The 19188-nt window shown below is 41.7% G+C and overlaps 1 protein-coding gene across 1 annotated transcript in view; it reads left to right on the top strand.

The window, feature by feature from the left end:
- The first annotated feature begins 507 nt into the window (after window positions 1-507).
- Window positions 508-19188, top strand: part of IL5RA (interleukin 5 receptor subunit alpha) — a 32899-nt gene continuing 14218 nt past the window's right edge. The window contains exons 1-8 of the mRNA XM_036870195.1: window positions 508-570; window positions 4551-4635; window positions 6165-6310; window positions 7618-7756; window positions 8447-8600; window positions 8675-8862; window positions 10948-11093; window positions 14423-14561. Coding sequence (XP_036726090.1) covers window positions 508-570; window positions 4551-4635; window positions 6165-6310; window positions 7618-7756; window positions 8447-8600; window positions 8675-8862; window positions 10948-11093; window positions 14423-14561 — 1060 coding nt within the window. The remainder of the gene's footprint in view (window positions 571-4550; window positions 4636-6164; window positions 6311-7617; window positions 7757-8446; window positions 8601-8674; window positions 8863-10947; window positions 11094-14422; window positions 14562-19188) is intronic.

The following is a 19188-nucleotide window of genomic DNA, read 5'->3' as shown; positions in this document are numbered from 1 at the left end:
ATTACTCTATTAGCCTAAAATTCATCAACACATGTAAAATGACTGCTTTTATAGCCATATTGATTACTGTATTTGATACCCAATTTAATGAATTATCAGGCCGAAAATTCCATTACCTGGTACAACGTCTACTTCTTGTAAAAGGGTATGCCCTCTTTCACAGTTATTGCAAACTATGTTAACGTATGTAGCTATTGGTTCAAAGTTTGCATCTCAAACATAATAAAGTTTTGGAATACAAATCACCTCATTTGTTTTCATTACTTGAAATGCTGCTTGGGGAAATTTTTAGGCAAGTTACCAAAAGTATTACACCTCCCCCCAAACAGACCAGGCTTGTAACATGTTCCCAGCCTGCCGTGCTCTCATCTAACTTGTCCCTATGCTAGGTTTTACCCTAAAGAGCTTGACATGTTAAGCGTTGTGTGTTAATTTGCCTTTACTCTGTATAGGGCCAGGCATGTGCAGCACCTGCCCTGCACCTGACACTGTGCTAGGTGCTGATGGATGTGGTCCTGGCTTTCTGCTACTGAGTACAGTCGTGGGAAACAGGAGCACCGCAGGAGACAGGTAAGCCCGGGAAAGGGGGTGGGTTTGGGGAAGGGAACGCATGGATGTGGGATGACAGTGCCCCACGTGCAATTCGCTAGAAGACATCCAACCACTGGGAGATTTGCAGCAAACTCCTTCTGCCAGCAGTTTCCAAATACTCAGGGTGGCAGCACCTTTTCTGCCTTGGCTAACGAGTGTTTATGACTGTGGCAACAATTTGAATCCCTGAGTTACATTTTAGGACTATTTCAGAAAACTAATCAGAAGTTCCGTAGCAGGAAAAAAAAAAGTTGCCTGCCTTACATATGGTCCTTATTACTCACTTGTGTTTTTAGGAGTGTGTAGATTTCTCATTTGGGGGTAAGGCAACATACCTAGCTACCTAGCTAAACATGTCATTTGCATTTTACACCTTGGGTTATTTATTTATTCTTCATCCCCCAAGAGATAGGTTTTATTGCTGATTACACTGTACAGGAAAAAGAAAAGAAAAGAAAAGAAAAGACGAAGTAAAAAGTAAACTCTACTTTCAAGGGCTTAACAGACCATGAATCCTCTCAGTTGCTTTTCAATTTCTGTGCACTGAGATTGAGTTTGAATTCACTGTCACCACAGTTGACTCAAAAAGTTTCTTTAAAAAGGGTAAACTCAACTTTGGTTATAAAAAAACAAATGTACTGGGCAGCAAAATATGTGGGAAAGAGAGTGGGGAAAATATTGTATGAACTTCAGTAGAATCTGATGAATTCTCAGGAACACTGGGGAAATTTGTCGCCAATTGTCAGGACTTCACCCAACTTTCTAGAAACATCTGTAGTGCAAGAGATGGTGCTCCGGTTTCCTCTAAATTTCAAAGAATATAACACCTACTAGAAGCCAGATTCTCAGAGAGTGCTCGAGAAATTTTAGATTGACTCAGCGAAATGTCACACGAACAGTAGCCCATGGGCTCTCTAAGACACTGAGCGTGCTTTTTTTTTTTTTCTTTTCTTTTTTTGGCTGCATTGGGTCTTCGTTGCTGCACGCAGGCTTTCTCTAGTTGTGGGGAGCAGGGCTACTCTTCTTCGCGGTGCGCGGGCTTCTCATTGCAGTGGCTTCTCTTTGTTGCAAAGCACAGGTCCTAGGCACGCAGACGTCAGTAGTTGTGGCCCGCGGGCTCAGTAGTTGTGGCTTGCGGGCTCAGTAGTTGTGGCTCGTGGGCTCTAGAGCGCAGGCTCAGTAGTTGTGGCGCACAGGCTTAGTTGCTCCACGGCACGTGGGATCTTCCCGGACCAGGGCTCGAATCAATGTCTCCTGCACTGGCAGGCGGATTCTTAACCCCTGAGCCACCAGGGAAGGCTGAGCGTGCATTTCTGACAATCGTAAGTAGGAAACCCATGTTTGCTGCATTCTGCTGAATCTGAATCTTATTTTAACAATTTAATGGTTTTCTGCTGGATTTTAATTGGTAGCCATGAAAAGAATGAATTGAACATGTCATTCTGATATATTTTTAAGGTAGTGAAATAGCCTATTGCACAATGAAATATTACCCAGTTGACATCTATATAGCAGTATATCTTTGGATTAAAGAGATGACCCCAAGAGATTCAAGTTGTTTTTCCAGTAAGGGTGATTGCTATGCCTGGAACCAGAAATATTAAGGCGACATGAGCAAAGGCTGAAGGTGCTTTCAGGGAACAAGCACAGCAAACAGAATTATAGAAAATACGGGATCAACTGTCAAAACTCCAGTAATACCCAGCCTTGTATGGAATTTATCTGGCCCACAAAAAATTGTCATTCTTGGTAAAATTTATACTCCCACTTGAGTATCTTATGTTACTTATAAGACAACCATTTTTCATTCCAACCTATCATCCTGTTTAAGAGAAAATATCACAATAAGATGGGGAAAAACAGTGTATGGCTGTTTTATGGCCAAATAATTAATCATCAGAAAATTTTTGAATGATTAAATTTGAAAAATAATTCTATTTTCAACAGCTATAAAATCAGAACACATAACAAATTCTAGGGGAGACTGCTTGGTTGTATAAAATATTCAATTATCTCTCCACTGAGACATTCAATAGTTTATTACTTCAACAATTTAATTGCAAAGGATAGACATTTATTATTTTTACACGTATGGTTATAACTTACTACTTACTCTGCCAGGCAGTAGAAGTTACTCCAGAATATCAATGTTACATTTTTTTCTGACCTAGAATTCTTCCTGTTAATGATGATTACTGCCAAGTTAGAACACATGTGATATTATTTCCGGAAATGCTGACATTTCAAAGACATCACCTTCTAAACTTGAAGAGGAAGCTATCTTTGTTGTCTGTTAAGGATTTTTAATTTTTGCTTCTCAGGCTCACTAAATTACTAATGCTTCCCTTTAATTCCTTAACATTCTCACTTATTGAAACCTTTAAAAATACTAGAATACTTGCTTTTATTGTCACTGTTGTTTTAAAAATTCTTTTTCTACATGGTGTGAAATCATCAGAGAGAAAGAAACAGGATTATTCTTATCAAAAGCGGCATAACTCTGATTAGTAGTACTTAAGTTTATTTGAAAAAGGAATTAAATGCTTTGTATGCTGTTTCTGTTTTCTATGTTGTGACATTTTACTAATTTCATTAGCAAGTTAAGCAGTGATAACAGTAAGTTAAGTCGTAAAAGTGAAGAAAGCGTGTTTTTTGTACTTCCTGAACGTATCCATTTAGCCAAGTTCTATCTTCTGTGGTTCTACCAGAATTGTTTGGAAAACACCAAACCATTTAAATAAATCTTTAAATTGGAAATCATGTCATTTAAATTAGTATAGAACAAAGGTTTTATGGTTGGAAGATCTGAGATTGGGTCTATGCTCCATGATTTACCAGACACGTGATTTCTGGCAAATTATTTAACTTTTTAGACACCTTTTCACCATTGTAAATTGGATAATAATCACACACCATTTCACTGGTGGGGAGGCGCCGGAGGTAGCTCATGAGAGAAAACAGGAAGAACTGCTTTGTAAAAGTGAGGGCAGCACACAGCAGGTGGAATGTTATTTTTGTTCTTTAAGTTCATATGAAAAATGCCTTTTGAAATTTTCGGAGGAAACACTCAAGATTTCTAATCTACAATTCCCAACAAGAGATCCTCCACTCTTTTCTTTCACATGTAAAAAAAAGTTGCTGAAATGACCTAACCACTTTTTCAGATGGCCACACTTGAGTTATGCTAACTTTTCTACTCTAGATTCCTTTTCATTGTCCGCTTATTTCAAATAAATAGAAATATTGTTTTTATCTTCTCCAGGCCTATAACTATGTTTTCATTTTCTTTTAGAGTCTGTTCCTTTCTGGCTTCATCAAAAAATTCAGCCTCTTCACAGTTCAAAGTACCACACACATTCTAGGTTTGTGATACAAAGTTTCTCTTTCCCACATTAGAACTGTTTTAGATTTAAGTTTCTTGTCATGTTGGCTCATATTTAAATACTTATTAATGAAACTGGCAATGGTATTTACTTTCAATTTGATTAACTCTGCCTAGAACTTTTACCGTTCAAGGATCTGCTCTGGTCTCCCGCTGAATAGCAATCCTCTCCTATTTTCTTTCTTCTCTTCCGGCTTTGTAAGGCTGTGTGCAAGGCCACCAGAGATGCCTTTCCTCACTTGTGTGTGTGTGTCAAGAACTCTAGTTCATCCGTTAGGACTCGATTCACAAGTCCCTTTGCTCCTACTGTGCCCCATAAACATCTTTATGGGAGCAGCTTTTAGACTGGAATTACAATTATCGAGTTACACTTCATTCTGCCCCTCAGATTACGGATCCACACTGGCAAGACAAAGCCTAAGATTTTTTCATATTGGTATTTCTAACACGTAACAGAAAGTTCATAAATGTTCGTTAAATGGCAAAATGACTACATTTTTCTTTAGAAAGGAGCTGCCAGTTTTTCTTTAAAATGGCAACAGGTGGCAATTTGGATTTTTGTCTCTGTTTTCTGCAGGATGTGATCATCATGGCACCTGCATCACTGATTCTTTTGGCGGCCACAGTGATACTGCAAGTAGACTTACTTCCTGATAAAAAATGTAAGCACTGTCTATTAAATTCAATATTTCTTTTTTTGAGAAAAAGTACATTACAAAAAGGATAGCATTATTTTCTCCTAAATAATAATTAACTAGGAAATGATCATTTTTAAAAAAGGGATGGAACATTTATTCTTACCAGAATGCAAACTCTTTAAACCTGCTATATTTTAAGAAAGCAAAGTCGGCTGAAATGCACACTTTATGCTGCAGTTTACCCACACTTCATATTCCAAGTGTGGGTAAACGGGCACTCAGAATAAAGCTGCAGCTGATGGTCATATTTGGAACGTCTTCCCAGGCAAGGGAACGGTTCCAAGTCCTCACAACCAAAGAATAAGAAGCTTCCAGTACGTTTGGTTCAGAAACTTGTTGATCAATGGGTTTAAGAAAAAAAGAACTGTCACATGGTTCCCCCATCAGCACTGTCTAAGAGACCTTGCTATGACCACGACAATCTTCTGTATCTGCACTGTCCAGTGATAAGTGACTATCGAGCACTTGAAATATGGCTCATGCAACGAAGACAATGAACATTTGAGTTTATTTAAATTAAATAGCCACATGTGGCCAGTGGCTACCATAATGGGCAGTGCAGTACAGAGCCTCAGAATACTGTATGTGGCAGGTGTGGAAGCAGAGTCGGGGAAGGCTACTGAATATTAAAGGTCAGTGGAAACATCCTCACATGTAGTAAATTAATCAAAGGAGGTTTCATAATTGTACAATATTGTAATTTTAGCAAAAATTATAAAGTTGTATAAACATATGCCCAAGAAAAAAGATAATGAATGTATCACATGTTAATGTCACTCTCGGTGATAGAAGTGTGGGTAAATTTTCCTTTTCGTTTTTGATCATTTGTGCTTTCCAAGATTTCTAAGAAGAACAGGCATTGATTTTGTAATTTAAATGAAATCTTTTATTTTGTGAAAGCTTTTATTTTCAAGGCAACATTAGAGAGCGGTTCATTAACGGGGGGAATAGAACACTTTTCTTTCTATAAATGCCTATTTGAGTAATTTTGCTCACAAGTTTTTTTGACCTTGAATAATAAGAAATAAATCCATTTAACATCATGAACCAGTACATATGCAAATATGTGAGTACACTTATATAATAGAAACAAGAGGTTCACGAAACAGTACTTCTTATATATTTGATGCACCTGGTATTTTCTATTCTATTTTCTTCCATGTCATTAAACACATTGCTACCCACAAACTAATACATTATTGTAGTCCATTAATGGATAATGACCCTTTGAAAATTATGCTTGTATTGAGTAATGATATAGTAAAATATTCAGATTTCAATAAAATACCTATAGATGTTATAGGTAAATACCTGGGCAAAGTAAAAAAAAAAAAATGAGTTAAAAACAGTTCTAAGGAAACTTTTCCCAAGATTATTTCAGGCTACATTCTGATAGCCATAATAAAATACTATACTACACAACAAAATACTTAACAACTTTAAAATGTTATGTATAATTAAACATTGTGTGGCTTTTTTCTTTTGATCTACAGTTTTACTTCTCCCACCCGTCAATTTCACCATTAAAGCTATCAATTTAGCTCAAGTTCTTTTACGCTGGGAACCAAATACTGATCAAGAACAAAGAAATGTCCAGCTAGGGTATCACGTGAAAATAAATGCTCCACAAGAAGAAGATGTAAGTGTTTATTCTGACGGCAATCCTTATTTAAATTTTAATTTTGACTGCATCTTCCTTATCAAAGGAATTTTAACTAAAAAAATAGAAAACCACTAAAGGGCTTTCTGTTATATTCCCAGTAGAGCAATGTCTCTATTGAAATGACTGAGAACTAGTGCCACACCTGCATTAAACAGCAGCTCGGAACATTTCAACTTTGGGACAATTCTTCCACTTAAAAATCAAGTTTAGTAACTTCTGAGGTACAATGGTTCAGATATTGGTTTTATACAATTTCCTCTAAAATAGCCAAAAGAACAGAAGAGAAAAGCCGAATAAAAGAGGAGGAGGGCAGGGTACCTAATCGAAGAGGCCAAGTTCGAATCCCAGTTCGGCCACTTCCTGACTTTAGAATCGTGGACCAGTCACTTAACCTCTCAGAGCCCCAACTTCACTGCAGACATACATTAAAGCACCAGGTCCCTAGTAGATGCTCAATAAAATTAAACAAATTAAATTCCAGTCAATATGGAATTCTAGAGAATTTTCTGTCAAAAGTTACCTCTGGTGAGGAGACTGGAACTGGAGGTGGTGGTCAAAGGAAACTGAAGCCTTCATTGTAACATTTTGTTTGTTTTTATAAGAAGCATTTATTCAGGTATCCTGGAAGAATTAATTTTTATATTTTTATTATGTATTTTTAAAACATGTACACATCTCGAACTGGGTAATTTATTTATTCATTTTTTTGTTTGTTTTTTTAAAGGAATTATTTATTTATTTATTTATTTATTTATTTTTGGCCGTGTTGGGTCTTCGTTTCTGTGCGAGGGCTTTCTCTAGTTGCGGCGAGCGGGGGCCACTCTTCATCGTGGTGCACGGGCCTCTCACTGTCGCGGCCTCTCTTGTTGCGGAGCACAGGCTCCAGACGCGCAGGCTCAGTAGCTGTGGCTCACGGGCCTAGTTGCTCCGCGGCATGTGGGATCTTCCCAGACCAGGGCTCGAACCCGTGTCCCCTGCATTGGCAGGCAGATTCTCAACCACTGCGCCACCAGGGAAGCCCTATTTATTCATGTTTAAAACCACTTTATTTTGATATAACTGACCTGTAAAAAGCTGCACCTATTTAATGTCTACAACTTGATGAGTTTAGGGATAAGGACATAACCTTGAAACAGTGGGTTTAATTTTTTCTAGCAAAACGATTTCATTGCATTCTGTTTACGTGCCATTTTAAAAGTGGAAGAAAACGCCTAGTGGATTAAAATAGTTCTCTCAGGGCCACTTCCCCTTTGCATATCGTGACTTGTGGGTCTTATTTTTAGTACGAAACCAGGAACACTGAGAGCAGACGCATAACCATCCTTCATAAAGGCTTCTCAGCAAGTGTGCAGACGGTCCCGTGGAACGACCGCTCCCTCCAGCCAAGCAGCTGGGTTTCCGCGGAGCTTAAAGCCCCACCAGGTAAGGCAGGCCGCTAAGAGCCCAGTTTTATATTTCAAGCTTTGTAAACACAGGGAAGTCAGAAGACAAACACACCTCAGTTTTCTCTTCTTTTGTTAGTCACCAGTTCCTGCCCGGTGTTCTTTTCCCTCATCAACACCCTCACCAAGACCATGATCACTTCTCAGTGTCGTGACCCAGCCAACTGTGCCTGGCACGTCCCTGCCAGCACTGCGGATATTTCTCACTCCCCAGCTCAAAAGACAGAGGGTCATAAACAAAATCTGGGCCAATCAGGTCTCTCATAATTGGGTTCCAGGACATCTTTCCAACCACTCCCTACGTGATTCCTCCGCTTCTCAGATGCATTTCCAGGCATGACCCCTACACACCGGCACAGTCCTGCCTCAGAGCCCTCGCTTTCCTGGGCTCACCTGACTGCTTTTCTGAATCCTTCCTATACTTCAGAGCCCAAATCAAATCGTACCTGCTCTGTGAAGCCCTTTTTGATGTTCCCCAATCACCACCCTTTCTAAAGAAACAAGCAGAAGCTGTCATGGCAATGTCTTGTTCTTTTTTTTTTTTTTTTTTTAATTTTTATTGGAGGATAGTTAATTTACGCTGTTGTGTTACTTTCCGGTGTACAACGAAGTGAATGAGTTATACATATACATATATCCACTCTTTTAAAAAATCTTTTTGACCATCTAGGGTCTCCTGGAACCTCAATTGTGAATTTAACTTGCACGACGAACACCAAGGCAAATAATTACACACACTTACGGCCGTACCAAGTTTCTCTTCACTGCACCTGGCTTGTTGGCAAGGGGGCCCCTGAGGACACGCAGTATTTTCTCTACTATAGGTTAGTATCTGTTTTCACTTTCGCGAGTGGGTTGTTTCCTCCAGCCTTAAAAACTTATGAGTGTTCCAATTCAGGTATGGCTCTTGGACTGAAGAATGCCAAGAATACAGCAAAGACACCTTGCAGAGGAATATCGCCTGCTGGTTTCCCAGGACTTTTATCAATAGCAAAGGGCGCGACTCGCTTGCAGTGTATGTTAACGGCTCAAGCGAGGAAGCTGCGATCAAGCCTTTCGATGAGCTCTTTGCCCTTCATGCCATTGGTAAGATGGGCTTGACTCAAAGCCAAAATAACCAAATCGCAGAATCTCAGCACTGGGAGGGGTTATAAGGATCACCTTGTTTAGCTACTTGTCTGATGCTAAGTGACCATCTGCCCGCTGCTTAAGAACCACAGGGTCAAGGTTTCTCAGCCTCCGCGCTCCTGATACATTTGGCGAAAGGACTCTGTGTGGGGGCTATCCTGTGCCTTACCAGGTGTTCAGTAGCAGCCCTGGTCTCCACCTACGAGATGCCAGTAGCACCTCCTCCCCCCCAAGTTGTGACAATAACAACGTCCCCTAGGGGATAAAATCTCCCCTCGTTGAGGATCACCGCTCCAGGGAAAGTAAACTCACTGCTGAAAGAACCCCATATCATCTCTCAGCAGCTCTGGATGCTTTGGTAACATTTCTGCCCATGGGTCCTGTGATGGGCTGGTGCCACCCCCAAACAGGTCTGATTCTTTTCCCCACAAGATGGTCCCTCAGCTATCCGAAGGCAGCCCGGTTTCCCATCCTGAGATCTCTCTTCCCTGGGCTACCAGCCCCCAGTTTCTCATGCATTCCTCTTATGATCCTCTACCCTTCTGGACTTTCTCCTCTGGGTGTTCTTGAGTTAGAGTGTCCCCCTTACCATGTGATTCTCAGATCTAAGCACATTATTTAAGCTTTCACTTGCTCAGTTCTCAAAACTAGAGACCTTCTCCTTCAGCCGAGATACTTGTATTAATGCAGCTCACCAGGAGCCTCTCACGTAACATTTCCGGTTCTGACGTTCAAGGTCTCAGTGGTGGCCTGCTTAGCAGCGGGGGCTGTGGAGCCAGGCTGCCTGGACTTGGATCCGGGCTCCTCCACTGACTTGCTGAGTGACCTTAGACAAGCTGGTCACTTCTCTGGGCCTCAGTCTTTTTATCTGAAATATGGGGAGAAATCAATACTTCCTACAAGGTCTTTGTGACAATTAAGTATGTTAATAATTATAAAGTGCTTACAAGAGTGCCTGGCCTAAGTATCCAATAAATACGCAAAATGTTATTATTCAAAGGACATGGTTTGGCATGTGACATCTATATCTGTTTCTATGTTTCTATCATCTATATGTGTATCAAACGGAGTATAACTTTGTTTAAAGAATCACAGCACTTGCTAAAGAGGTTATATAATTCTCTTCAATAGAGTATTACTTAGATGACCTAAAAATATCACTTTCATGAAAATAGGTAATAAAAAATGCTGAGGGGGACCTGAGAAACAATGATATTAAGATGCCAGTGGACACAGCCTGGGACAGACCATGGGCATTTTCTTGTGTGCTATTCATTTTATTGAGACCAATTTCTCAGATTACTAAAAGAAATAAATGCTCTTTTGATGAAAAATTTTTGGCTTAGGGGATGGTAGGCTCTGGAGCCAGTGGGCCCCATTCTTAGCTCGTCCCTATGACTCAGTAACTGTGAGATCTAAGACACATAACTTAAGACAAGGCCACTCACTTAGAAATAATTTCTATCCACATCAAGTGGCCATAAAACAATCATGTGAGATCTCAGGGGGAAGAACTGTGGAGTTATATGTAAAGACAAGTTTAGCCCAATCCGTTCTTCTTCTGTAAGAGAAAACTAAATCCTCACAACAAACCAAAACAAGATACACAAAACAAAATGAAATAAAAACTGAGGCCCAGAAAGAGGAAATAATCAGTCCAGCCACACACCTGCTTCGTAGAGCAGGGCTTCGTGGAGGCTCCAGGGCATTTTCTCTCCAGGATCAGGTTTACCCTCAGATCGGTCCAACTCGAAAAGTAAAAATGGATGGTGGGCTGGGTCTTGCAGTAAGCTGAAGGAAAAGGCATTTAACCATTCGATGCCGTACGAAGTAGGAATCCTTGAGGTTTACGGGAGAGATCTCTCCTTTAGCACCACAAGACGGGAGTCAGATGTGAGCCGCTGGAGTCCTGTGGCTTGCAGATTCGTTGATTAAATCCTGGTGTACAGTACTCGAGAAGACGTAGCTTAGAGATGCCTTGAGAAATGTGGGTGGATTAAATTTATCAACCGTGATCACCGACCTCTCGGTTCTTTAACCTAGATCGAGTAAATCCTCCAGCAAAAGTCACAGCAGAGATTGAAGGAACCTGTCTCTCTATCCAATGGGAGAAACCAGTTTCTGCTTTTCCGGTCCATTGCTTTGATTACGAAGTGAAAATTTACAACACAAGGAAGGGGTATTTTCAGGTAATGCTTCAGCTCATTCTGATATTTGATGATAGATTTCTTTTAGAGACATTTAAAAAATTATTGTCAGTGACTGCGCTGGTTACACCTTGGAATTAACAAAGTCAAAGGTAATCTAATCTACATCTATCTGGGTTTTATGAAAATAAATCAAAGCTTACTGCCTTTTTGTCTTGAAAGGATCTATTACTTCTGGTTGAAAATAATGCAACAGATCAGGTAAAAGTTCATTAGCACTACTGTTGGTGAAATGGTGCAGCTGCTACGGAAAGCAGTACGGGGATTTCTCAAAAATTAAAAATAGAATTATCATATGACCCAAGCTTTCTACTTGTGGGTACATATCCAAACGAATTGAAAGCAGGGTCTCAAAGATCTTTGTCCATCCGTGTTCATAGCAACATTATTCACAGTAGCCAGAAGAAGGAAGCAACCCAAGTGTCCATCGACAGAGGCATGGATAAACAAAATGTGGTCTATCCATACAATGCAATATTGTTAGCCTTAAAAAGAAAGACAATCCTGACATGTACTGTATCATGGATGGACCTTGAGAACATTATGCTAAGTGAAATAAGCCAGTCACTAAAAGACAAATATTGTACGAATCCACTTATATGAGGTACCTAGAGCAGTCAAATTCATCAGGACAATGGTGGGACAATGGTGCTTTGGGGGGCTGGGGTGAGGGGGGAATGGGGAGTTTTTAACGAGTAGTTTCAGTTTTGCAAGATGAAAAGAGTGCTGGAGATGGGCTGCACAATGTGAATGTACTTTACTACTGAACCATGCACTTAAAAATGGTTAAGATAGTAACTTTTGTGTTATGTGCATTTTACCACAACTTAAAAAAAAACCCTGCCTCCTTAGCCCTAATGGACAAAAAGTTCAAGGGGAAAGGAACTGAATTAAAGTCAATATTTATTGAGCATCAACTATGCATTATGCTTTATTATCCTCACAGTTACTCTATTATGTAACGATCATTTTCACTTTACAGGAAAGTGAGGCACAGAGAGATTAAGTAAGTTGCCCAAAGTCACAAAGCAAGAATACAATAGAAGTCAGGATTCAAACTTCTGCCTTACAAATTCAATTCAATTCAATTCAATTCAATTCAATTCAATTCAATTCGTGTTAATAAATATTTACGAGCTGGCTTCTCTGTGGGATATACAGAGATAAATAGGTACTGTTTCTGCTATCAAGGGGCCTGGTCTACTGGATGCACTCACTCAGCCTCAGAGCTGCCTGACCATCGTAAATGTCAACGTGGATACAAAGGAGGGAGTGGACAAAGCAAGCTGCCAGGGCCTCCACCCAGGGGAGGGGAATTGAACGGAATCTTGAAGGATGAATAGAAACTTGCCTAGTGGGAGAAGCAGAGAAGGACTTTTTTTAGCCAGCACTTCCCCATGTATTTAAGCTCACATGGTGAAAGACTGGCTTTCTTTTTTAAATTTCTAATCCACCCTACATTGGTACTTCTGTAAAATACAATAAAAATGATTTGCTAGAAAAAATCGCATATAGCCAAAGACAAGCCCAGCGATCCTGGGCTTGGACGCCATGGCAATGCCAGGTTGCTATGAAAGCTCCCAAATTGTTGTCTCCATTTCTGTATTTATCTTCTCAAGGATCAGCAATAAACAGCTCCTGACTCACACCAGTCTTCCAACCACCCTTGGAGTGGCAGGGGTTCTAGGCAGAAGGAGCAACTCCACAGCGTGAGTGAGCATGGTTCCTTCAGCCAAGTGGCAGTAATTTACTCAGCCTGGATGTAAGGCCAACGTTGGAATCATAACTCTAGCTCTTACACTGGGACTTCTCCCAGAATGACTCTAAGATTTTGTTTATAAAAAGAAATGGTTTCTCTTTTTAAAAGCATGGTCATAGGCAATGGAAACCACTAAAGTGTTTAGCTTGATAGAAAAATGTGAACACATCTGCAGAATTGCAGAATTATTTTGGTAGCAGCATGAAAACTGGGTATGGATGGAGAGGGGACATGTGCACATAGAATACCAGTTTCATGGCTACTGCAACGGTCCAAGCAAAAAATGATGAGACCTAAAATGGCAGTGGTTTTGGGGCAGGGACGAAGAAGGGAGAAACACATTCAGGAGTATGTAAGATACAGGAGGCCAGGGACACATCTCGGGTTTGGGGTATTAGCTGCATGGTGGGGACACTGACCAGTAGAGAGAATATAGAAGGGTTGGTTTGTGAGAAAACAGCCTCATTTCAACACTAGACAATGTTAGCCTGTGTTGCCTACGGCAAACTGGCATTTACTGAGTGCTTATTATTAGGTTGAACTGCCCAAAATGGCTGTTTTTGCAGGTCAAAAATGGGTTGTTGAATATTATCAGTTTTCATATGATTCAACCCAATGTATCTTTAAACTTGGGCTTTACAAAGTTAATTCCATTTAATTCAATAATCCATTAGGTGGTATGGTTCCTATTTTACAGATGAGAAAACTGAGGCTCAGAGAGGTCAAGGAAATTGCCCTGCAGTTAGTTGGAGGGAGACCTGGGATTCAAACCCCCTTCTTCCTAGATTCAAGGTCCTTGCTCTTTCTGCTTCCTTATGCCCCCTCCACCCCTGTCTCCTTGCCCCCTGGCTTGGGGTGAGACATTGTATCAGGGATCAGCGAACTTTCAATGTAAAAGGCCAGAGAGTAGGTATTTTAGGCTTTGCCGATCATACCGTTTTTGTCACAATTACTCAGCTCTGCCATCAATACAAGCAAATAGGTGTAATTTCTGTGTTTGTGGACACTGAAATGTCAATTTCATGTACTTTTCATGAGTCACAAAATATTATTCTTTTTATATTTTTCAAACACTGAAAAATATATAAGTCATTCTTAGCTTGCAGTCCTTAAAAAAACAGGTAGCAGGCCAGATTGGCCATAAACTGTAGTTTGCTGGATCCTGTTGAATATGACGGAAGCCATGCGATATTGTTAGTTAGGTGATTAGAGAACATCCAGGAACAAGATGAGGGAGGTTATGCATTCTGCTATGTGCCACTCCAGTCTTTCACTCTGGAAATATCAGTTGGACCCGGATGGATCATCTAGATCTTACAATTGCCTGTTTTATTTATTTTGCTTACTACATAGCTTTCCCCCGAAGGGTGACTGCCAACACCTCCATAGTGAAGCGGTCTACAATAAACTAATCGACGTGAGTCTTAACTGATTTTAAATGGGTCACTGAATACTGAGTCACATTACTTACATACGACCTCCCATCCTGATGATTGGCATAATTTAAATTGCGTGTCCAGGGATTCTTACAATGCTATTTTTTCCCATTTAGACAGAAAAAATGACGACCAATACATTCATCTCCATAATTGATGGTATTTCTGAGTATTCCATTCAAGTGAGAGCAGCAGTGAGCTCTGCGTGCAGAGCGGGGGGGCCCTCCAGTGAGTGGAGTCAGCCTATTTATGTGGGTGAGTATCTCGTGTTTATTTTAAAGCAAGTGACCTTACTTGTGGTTATAACAGACCCTCCTGGAAAGTGTACACCTTCACTTGTGAGTCTTGAAATGCTTTCACGTCCCTACCAAGCCTCATCCTCTGGCAGTCTGCTGCCTTTTCGACCAGAGGTGGATTTACCATGAGGCCAATGAAGCTCCAGTGTTCAAGCTTCTCACTAGTAAGAGCCCTTCCAAAGTCTGGTACTGTTTTTTTTTTTTTTTCCAGATTATCTGGTTCTACTTCTATTCAGTTTTTCCAAATTAAATTTTTTTGTTCTGAAATAACTGTAGATTCATATGCAGTCATAAGGAATAATGTCAACAGAAGTTTCTCTCAAGAGTAACTTCTTGCAAAACTGTAATATAATAGGGCGACCAAAAAGGTGGCATTGCTACAACCCACTGATCTTATTCAGATTTCATCGATTTCGTATCTACTCATTTGTGTATTAGTTCTATGCAATTTTATCCCATGTGCAGGTTCACGTATAGGTCACCACAAGGGTCCTTCCTTTTGCCCTTTTTTAAGCACTTGCATTTCTCTCTCCTCTCCTCCATTCCTAACCCCTGTCGACTACTAATCTGGTCTCCATTTCTATAATTTTCCTATACCTAATTTTGAATTTATACTTTTGTCTCATTTCATAAAGAAGATTCCAAAACTGAGTAAGCTCAGGGCCCACAAAATCTGGATCCAGCCCTGGGCCTTCAGCATAACAGACCTAGAGGATCCAAAGGACTGGGCATCACCTGGGCTCCGGCACTGGTTCTGCAGCCGTTTTTACTTATGATTAAACTGACTAGCTTACTTGGCAAATAATATGATCATTGTATGTGTCTGTGGGATTGGAGAAAGGTGATGATGGTGGCTCTGAATGAAAGGGCAAATTTCCATTCTCCCTTTATGTCAGGGAGACATACGTTTATGTTATGGCAATTCCCTAACCTGGAGAGGTGGCGTTGCACCATGATGCTAGAACATGCACACCCTCTGTTTGTTATTATCTGCGTATCTTGGCCAGTTAAAAAAACAACTAGTGTGTCTCATGTATGGGCCACAGACATGCAGCCTGGGGATGCAGACCTATGTGGCTAAGTGCTGCATAAGAGCTACAAGGACACAAAGAGGGGGGAAGAATTCTGGAGTCTTCCATAGAAAGCTCAGGTTTAATGCCAGCCTTAGCACGTACTGACTACATACCCTTGAACAAACCACTTCTCTCTGCCCATCCGTGGATTCCCAGGACTAAGGAGATAACCAATATCCACCTCTCCTGTCTCACAGGTTACTGTGAAATACAAACAACGACAGCACATAACATTTATTGTTGACTCTCCTCCAAGCCCTGTGCTAAGTGCTTCACATGCACTAGCTTCACTAATCCTATCCACCAAACTGCTCTGCAGATGAGAAAACAGGTTTCGAAAGTTTAGACAGTTTGCTTAACTCTGCATGGCCAGTAAGTGGCAGAGAAGGAATTCAAACCCAAGATGACTGACGCCAGCACCAGAGACCTTAGCTCTATGGCATGGGGGCCGGGACGCTGCAAGCTGCAAAGAGCTAAACAAATTAAAGACATATTTAAGGGATCCTGGTAGCTAACTTTGTGGTTATGGTTGGTCAAGCACGTGATTATCACTCTCCCTCATCCTACGAGGTAGTTAACGCTCCACTGAAGGGTGTACCTAAGGAGAGATTTCTTGTGGCATATGCTAGGATTTTCTATCATTTCATTCATTCACTTAGGCTAATGGGTGTCTCTGCAGGACATTCCTGGGCAGTGACCCATGGGCCCATGTGGATGTAAGTCAGCCCAGATGCACAGCAGGGAGATTTCCAAGGGAGATTGGGAAAGACAAGGAAAGACCCGAGAAATGGAGCTGGGTTCTGAGCCTGCAAGGGGACTGGCCTTACTGAGTCGCTGAGTTTCCAAAGGGGAAAGGAGCCCCTAGAGCTGTGTGACACGACCAGCACAGCCTTATGGCACGGCCGCCATATCACCCCACTGGAACTCAGAGGATCAGCATGAGCCTTGCTGGGAGAGGGAACCGAAAGGACAAAAGGAACTGAGAACCGGCCAATTGCACCTACTTCATGTTCCTGCCAAAGCCAGACTTTCCCCCTCCCCCCTGCATCCTCCCCAGGTCCAGGCCCCAACCTGACGAAACAGACCCACCGCACACAGGCACCCCTTCCACACCGCTTTATCTGCACAGACGAAATCCACTCTACGCCCCGAGAGGGGGACCAGCAGAAGAAATGTGAATCCGTCGCAGGGAACTTTCAACAAGGCTATGAATTTCTTCAAATGCCTGCGGTAGAAGCTTAATTTTCATGACCCGCATTTGGTGGATTTTTTTTTTTAATGCTTTGTTATTCCCCAAAGGCCCAAAACTCATTGGCCCCCAATTATTGATATTTCTGAGTGTCTTCCCAACATCACTGCGCATACAGTTTCAGAGTTTTTTTTTTTTACTTCTTTTTTAAAAATTCTGTTTGAGGACCTCAAACTAACTTGGAGACCAAGGTGGGAACCTTGGCTATGGAGCCAGTTCTGATTTTTTAGTGTTTGGGTTTTGAATTCTCATCAGTGTTGTCTGTTGAGAGTTTAGAACTTAGAGAGCGGAAGAAAGCGAGAGACAAATCAGGAGATCTAGGTTTTGGCCGTGGCTCTGCCAGTGTCTAGCTCTTTGACTGATGTTAGAGATGCGGAGATAATATTTCATGAGCCCAGTAATCGGAGACTGCTTTGACAGCTGTGTTGAGAGGGAATCTCAGGGTACATTCAGGTCATCCGAAGGTGTGGTCGTCTGTTGTCACCCCTGCAGGGGTCAGGGTGGTGACCAGCGTGGCAGGGTTTGGCTGCCCCCGACCTCGTCAGTCGCCTCTAACCCCTCTGGGTCTCAGTCTCCTCACCTGTAACATGTGAGTCTCCTCACTTGTAAGTTCTTCCCTACTCTGCCTTTCATGTTCTCTTACCCCCATCAACCACCGACAAAAGTGCTGAGAGAGAGAGATCGTGACCTGTGCTGAGAGTTTATTTTAAGCCTGTTTTTAATTTATTTTTCACTCTCCACTTTAGAGCTGGCGCCCCATGATTATTTTCTAAATAACAGCTTCCTAGCTCGGAACCGGGCTCATTATCGTTTGCTCTCAGGTGTGCCTCACTGCCAGCATCCACGGCAAATCCCATTTCATTTGCTGCCAGCCTGGTCGTGAAGATGAGCTGATTCATATTACCATGCACCTTATAAATCCATCCTTTCTGGAAGTGACTTCCCTGCTCACTTTAGGATCATTAGTGAATTTAATCAATGCAGGCTCTCTACTGTCATCAGGATGATTAATAAACATCACAGGAAGCCCGGGCTCCTCTGGGACATTCCACATGGCTCTTCCTTACCCGGCGAGGATGCAGCAATAATAATGCTCTGCCTGCAGCCTACCAGGCAGTGTTTCCGCTCCATTCATTTCCTCTAGACATCCTTCCTCCACTCCTACCTTGTCTTAAAAACGGCACCCTGGAGCCCTCCCCTTCCACTTTCACACCAAGGTCCGACTCACATATCACCTCTTTGTTAGAGACTATTAAGTCCACCTCCTTTATTTGAGGGAAACGGAGGCCCAGAGATATTAAATAATTCAGTAGTTATCAAACAGCCAAGAAGTGGCTATTAATGGATAATATTCTCAAATAGGTGACATATGAGTCAATTAGCGAATTGGAAGAGATTCAATTTACTAATTAACCCATCATCACCCAGGGTTATTGAATCAAGAGAGAGACACCAGACGACTAAGTTTTGACTGATGAAAAGGGAGGGCGGAGGAGACAGGACTGCTGTCCTGCTCCGGTGGGCAAGGTCCCTGGACAGTCAAGAGGCACAGGGGCAGCCGTCAGGGGTCCAGCCAGCCACAGTGGGCTCTTCACCTGCCCTGAAACTCTGTCCTCCTGTGCTGGGATTTCCAGAACATGGAATACTTCTTTTTTTTTTTTTCTCAGATGGAAGGAGCAGTTTCATCTTATCAGCCCTCGTTATCAGCTGCCCTTCCTCAGCTGGTTTCTCTGCCTTATCTGAAGGGCGAACTTTCCACTTTTCACACTTCTTCCTCCTTTTGCAACTTTCTTAACTTCCGGACTCTTCTGTTCCCTTATTATCTGGGCCATCTCCTGTTTACCAAAACCTGGTGTCTCCTGAGTGGTTTCTGGTCTGAGTGAAGATACTCCTTTTCTCAAGTCCATCATCTTCTCTTCTCTCTCCCCTCCCGGAAGCTCAAGTATCATGCAGGAAACAAGCAATAATGAAAACAAAGTTTCCGACAATAACGCCCTTCCCCGTGGAAAAGAGCGTTACACACGTGTCCACCCAGCCGTGCTGCCGGTCAGGCTCAGTGGCTCTGAGTCCTGCATATCAGTGACGGGTCTTCCCCCCGCAGCACAGGCCCTGCCCCTCAAACAAACCACTGGGTTTTGCCCTGACCTCACTGAAGTCCGTATCTGAAGGCCAGGATCTATTCGATGATGGTACCAGGTACCAATTAAAATGTATTTACAAAAAAAAAAAAAAACATTGCTTTAGGCTTGAGATGTGTAGCACTT

Source organism: Balaenoptera musculus, chromosome 11 (genome assembly GCF_009873245.2).
Source record: "Balaenoptera musculus isolate JJ_BM4_2016_0621 chromosome 11, mBalMus1.pri.v3, whole genome shotgun sequence".
Classification (NCBI taxonomy): Eukaryota; Metazoa; Chordata; class Mammalia; order Artiodactyla; family Balaenopteridae; genus Balaenoptera; species Balaenoptera musculus.
The sequence above is the reverse complement of the archived record's forward strand: the minus strand, read 5'-3'. Positions and strand labels throughout refer to the sequence as shown.